The following is a 5,801-nucleotide window of genomic DNA, read 5'->3' as shown; positions in this document are numbered from 1 at the left end:
TTCAATAATTTATCCCAAGATTTAAGCATATTTATACATTATTTAAGTTCATGTAAGTATTCTTTCTTCATTTTACATACACATTATTTAAGTATGTAGTTGGTTGGTTGAATGCTTTCTCGTTGAACACGTCATTTCCGATTTCCTCCATTTTTGTCGATATGTCGCATACATTTATCGCATTTGCGATGGCAGTTGCTTCTATTGCAAATATCGTTGCAAATGCGACAAATTTCGTCACAAATGCAACAAGAGCAACTGTCATCGCCAAATGCGACGAATATATGCGACATATCGACAAAAATGGAAGAAATGATGGGTTGAACGAGAAAGCATTCAACTAACCAACCGCGTACTTGAATAATGTGTATGTAAAATGAAGAACGAAGGAGATAGAGAAGAGAATGAAAGAGAGAAGATGAAACAAAAAGAGGGCAAAGAAGACGTTCGAGAGTAAAAGGAAGAAGGTGAATTGAAATAAGTTTATTTTTATCCGAAATGGATGAAAAAGTTTAAATGGTAAAATGAAAGTGAAGTGTGTCAAATATATTAATGGAGTCGGATGGCCTAGTAATTAGCCCAATAAAAATTTGTAAGCAGCGGAAGTTTAACGAAAGAAGCCATAAAAAACGCGGGAAATCAGAAAATGAAATTCAGTGTTCGAAAGTGAGAGAGCTCAGAATGGATGATTCTGGCGCGATTCTCTGTCAAATCTCTGCTCTTAAGGACATGCTCGATCAAGTTTTTTTCTCATTCGCTTCTCCTTCATCGGATTTTTTCTCTTTTTTCTTTGACTATGTCGAAGTGAAGTGACAATTCTTATTTTCATTTTACTTCAATCAATAAATACTCAGGTAAACGATGAAATTGAGGCGAATATTGAAATAACCACAGCGATTGATTCGGAGATCATGAAATGCACGGAGTTTGAGTCCGTCTTGTCCGCTAAAGAATCAGAGCTCACCAAAACGCTTTACATTTCTCAATTTGAGATCAACGGACTGATCTCAGTCACCAGTAATTCTCTCTCTTCGAGATCTTCGTTATTTTCCCCTTTTCTTGCGTATTTAATTCATTTTTGAGAGTTCTATGCAATCTGAAATAATGTTTGTGCTTGAATAATCGCATAGATGATTTGAAGAAATCTGTCAACTTACTGGAGGAAGATCTGACTGGTTCAAGGAAAACGCGGGAGGAAATGCTTCAGAGAATAAACAGTAAAAGGTGATATCAGCTTTCCCTGGTATCTTATCGGTAATTGAATAATATTTTATGTTTTAGAACAAAAGGGAAATGCGATTGAACAAATAAGTTTCATCCTTGGTGGAAGTAACTTCTTAGATAAAGTTGTGAATCAAGTCATTCACTCCTGCATTTAGGACGAAAATTATTACTGATAACTTGATAAGTGATAACTATCTCAAAATTACTAATCATTGTCTAAATTGTAGGGTTTTTTTTTTTTTTTGGAATAGTTTTATTGTAGTGCTGGGGTTTTCTTAATTCCCTTACTCCTGTTGGGGTTTGGCTTTCCTTTTCCACTTCTTCTTTGTCAATAAGTTTGAGTCAACCCTCAGATAAACGTCAACATTGATAATTCAACCTTTGAAATAACAAGAACTTTTAGCAAAAAACTTCTAGTTTGTGCTCCTGTTAAGTTTGTTTAGCATAGTAGTCCATACTTTTGCATATCTTACTTGGTTCTATTATTTTTGCATGATGGACACATGATGACTGTGCAGGGAACAATTTTCCAGTATGTGCCTAGAATTTCAAAGGGGCATTGACAAAGGAGAAAACGGTGAACTGATGAAATTGCTGTCAGAAAAGGAATTTCTTGAAAATGAAATCCATCTCCTAGGTCAAAATAATGATGCTTTGAAGAACTCTATGTTAGCATTTGTAGAAGAAGTTCTTCAAGATCTTCAGGAATCAAACACCGGTAAGTTGTACATATTCGAACTGCCCCTTATGTTATTCAATTACTTGATATAAGTGTTGTATGATTGTATCATTTATTTTGCTCTATCTTGTTTTTTCCAGGCCATATTAGCTATTGAACTTCCAGTTAGATACTTAGGTTGTGCTTCTGTTTTTTCGCATTAATACTTCTTTACTGTGTCAGTTAAATAACTTTACTTAACAAATTTGCATTTATGCATTTCTTGGTTGGTTACCTACATAAAAATTTGCTAATATAATATTTGGAATTTCCTATGTTGCGTCTTTTTGTTAGAGTGGAATAATCATTGTGAGGAGCTTTATCATCTTTAAAATTGAGATGGACTCGATTTTAAATGGCTTTTAACTTTGACTACCACATTTGTGAAGTATCTCATAGCCAAAGACCTTGTTATTTTGTTCCATTTCATGAAGGGGTTGTGAAATCTAAGCTCTTGTAAATTGAGTTTGAGGTAGATCGCGGGGGCATGTCCTGTAGCATGTGCACCCTGATTACCATGTGCATAATGTTTGTTGTTTGTGCTTTCATCATATATGATCTTATAAGCAGAGAACACCATAACGATAGTACCACAATTCAATGGCTTAGTAGGTTTTGCTTTTGAGAAATGATATCATGTTACTAATTGTAAAACATTGGAACTTCGTAGTACAGTTTAGATGAGATTGATATTGGTACCATGTTTCAGAAAAAACATGTGGGAATTTAGAGTAATAGGATCAAGGATTGAGTCTCTCCTGTTGAACAAGCTGTTTTCTCAGATTGTTTCATCCATGTACTTGAATTGATTACTTAGTGCATGTTGAGAATTTACTTCAACAAATACAACCTGCAAAATGGGCATACTTGGTGCTACTAAAGTGCAAACCAATCAAAGTTATTATCATATTTTAAATCAACAAGTATCCATGGCTAGAATATGGTTAAGGATCAGTAGAGTATGAACAAAGAAAAGTATTCATGAAATGGAAAATAACTCAATAGCCCAAGTCTTTTGGCTACATTGTGCTCGGTACTAATTTCATTTTGACAAAGAATATTCTTCGTCAAAATGATATAAATCAAATACGACATTATCATATTTTCCAACACCACGTTGGAGATTGTTTTATTACTTGTTTTTGTAATAAACTCATTTTTTAACTAAATACTTTTGATCTTGAAAGCTTAACCTTAAGTTTGGATTGAGAACTGCCAAAAGTTGTATCTTATCTCAGGTCTTCAAATGTTCCCATTAGTTCGACCAGAAATTTCTAGTGACTTGTTCATTTTCAGATATTCTGTGGATTGCTTCTTTTTTGGATGGTTAAGAATTGGAGATAATATTTTAAAAATTCTAGATATTTGATCTTACTCTTATAAGCAATACTCTACAAATTAAATTTGCAGCTTTACATATTGAGATACAAAATAGGAACTCTGAGAATGAGAAACTGCTCAAGGACATTGACAATATGAAGACTACGTTGAACTCCAATTTCAAGTGTCATAATTCTCAATTCAAAGCAGTGAGCTTTCTGTCTTGATTTCATATGACTATTTATTTCCTGTACATTCATATCTTTCTTAAGCCACAATTAAATTTTGCCTTATGTAATGATATTCTGAAGTTGGAATACATTTATACTCATGTCTTCTATATTTTCTGTAAATTGTGAAAAGTAATAATAGACATGCTATCCAGTAGTAGTGAAAGTTATATGTGCATATCCAAGCAGAAAACAAATCGGGCATCAGCTGTTACTTTTTTCATAATGTTTCCTTGTTCTCTTTTTGCTATAGTTTTGGTCATAGTTGTTAAAGACGCAAGACGTGTTAAGGTGCCAAGGGGTCCTGGAGCCTAGGCTCAAGGCACAAGGCGAGGCGCATAAAATATATATATATATATATATATACTCTTTTACTAGTTAAGTATAAACTAAAAAAACACATTTATGACCACAAACAAAACAAAACAAAACCACATAAAAACATAATACTAAATCATAAATATCAAAAACACCAAGTTAAGTTCATACTTTATAGAGACATTAACATATACTTAACCTCTTAACCTATTTACCTAAATAATTAATGCTACTAAACTAATAACCACAATTCCAGGCCGCATGTTTGTTCTTCACTGTGTCTGTCGCAGTTTATTTTTGCATGGAGTGGAGGAGACTCTTCTTTCTTTCTTTATGTGATTGCTCTTAATCCCTCTCTATTCTTTCTATATTTAGTTATGACCCTTGATATTCTTATTTAGATCAAGGATTAAGATTAATCTTATTTAAATTAGATTAGTGGTTGAGATTAATCAAACATTTATTTTACAGAAAACAGTAAAAAAAAAAAAAAAAAACCTATCGAAAACCCTCAGGCGCGCCTTGATCCAGGCTCTGAGGCGCAAGTGAGGGGCGCCTTTAACAACTATGGTTTTGGTGGTGGTGGACCTGGTGTGATGGTGGGGGATTTGCTTTACCTCCGATCAATTTCATAAAAGATTAGCATTGCTATTGGAGCTGCTGGAGTAACAAAAGGAACACAAAAGAGTTCATATATATATATATATATATATATATATATATATATATGATTTCTTAAATTTGTGATGTTAGTTACAAGCTGTAATAATTCTTAAACGTATGAAAAGCTCTGGCATTCTTCTTCCTACAACACCAAAAGCAATAATTTCGTTGAAGCATTTTCAATGCAATGCTAACGAAACAAGTCTCAAGTTTAGAAGTACTGTTGCTATTAAAGAATATAATAGAGTGCACGCTAATTGGTACAAGGGAATTAGTACTAAATACATAATTCGTTGTCTATGTCAGTCACTTAGCAGAACGGCCTATTTAGAGTCGTGGGCATTTTAACCATTTTTCTACAAAATGCAATATGGTGTGGTCTTCTTTGAATGTACAGCAATATCATCTTATGCATTTGGGAGCAACATAATAAAAATTAAACTAAAAAGAAAAATATGGACTTCTAAGTCCAGTTTTAGGTCAATATGCAGCCAATTGTTTTTTGGTCTAATAATATTGAAACTTGAACATTTCATATTGGCAGATTTTCAAAGAGGTAGATGTTTACTTTGGAGCCATAGTATTAGGTGTGCATGAATATCATATATGCATTAAATGCAAAAATTACTTAAAGTTATGGTTCAGACTTTTTATATGCATTGTCATTGATAATGGAGAACTGCTTTTGTAATAATTGTACAGTTCCCCTTTGCAGAACAAGTACTGATTTCCAGAAACTACGGAAGCAGAATGGCTTGAAGTATGAATACCGGAAACAAGTTCTTTTTACTTTTCTTTCCTTTTCTTGCTTTTAATGATCCAGATGAAGTTATCTTCCAATACTTACTGTGGCTGCAACCGTATCCAGCACGTATACATACATTTTCTGAGGTAATCAATTAAAAGCATCTTTATTATCACGAATATTATTGGTTAACTGTGGGAAACAGGTCTTGATAATGCTGAACTGTGCTCCATTAAATTTGGTCTGCTTTCTTTCAAACTTTTCGCTCATAGAATAGAACCTTAGGTGAGAGGAGCTATGAAGTTAGCAAGCTTTTGCAGTGATACAGAATTCTATACAGTTGGCATTAGGGCATTTTGTCATATTTAGGGAGAGACTGGTCAAACTTTTGACGCCTAAGAATCCTTGCAGTTAGAATTGTTATGTATGGCATGCTATGCAAATCCTCTTTTCTACTGTCAGTACTCCGTAGGACTAGGTAGGGTCCGGTTTTGGCTTCACTGTAAGTTTTGGTACATCCTCAACCAAGCGTACCTTTGATGTGTCAATTTCTGGTAGGGGTCCATCTGGGTAGAAGTTCGGC

At 33.8% G+C, this 5,801-nt stretch overlaps 1 protein-coding gene across 2 annotated transcripts; it reads left to right on the top strand.

The window, feature by feature from the left end:
• The first annotated feature begins 611 nt into the window (after positions 1 to 611).
• LOC136220626 (uncharacterized) lies at positions 612 to 5,405 on the top strand. Of its 2 annotated transcripts, none has more exons than XM_066008426.1 (6): positions 612 to 741; positions 855 to 1,017; positions 1,131 to 1,224; positions 1,743 to 1,942; positions 3,353 to 3,471; positions 5,189 to 5,405. In XM_066008426.1, exons 1-6 carry the CDS (start codon positions 682 to 684, stop codon positions 5,198 to 5,200), a joined length of 648 nt encoding a protein of 215 aa, XP_065864498.1. In that variant the 5' UTR covers positions 612 to 681; the 3' UTR covers positions 5,201 to 5,405. The 2 variants fall into 2 exon arrangements, with proteins under 2 accessions (XP_065864498.1, XP_065864497.1); XM_066008425.1 differs by having other exon boundaries at positions 5,176 to 5,405.
• The last annotated feature ends 396 nt before the right edge of the window (positions 5,406 to 5,801 follow it).

Source organism: Euphorbia lathyris, chromosome 2 (genome assembly GCF_963576675.1).
Source record: "Euphorbia lathyris chromosome 2, ddEupLath1.1, whole genome shotgun sequence".
In the NCBI taxonomy this organism is placed as follows: domain Eukaryota; kingdom Viridiplantae; phylum Streptophyta; class Magnoliopsida; order Malpighiales; family Euphorbiaceae; genus Euphorbia; species Euphorbia lathyris.
The sequence above is the reverse complement of the archived record's forward strand: the minus strand, read 5'-3'. Positions and strand labels throughout refer to the sequence as shown.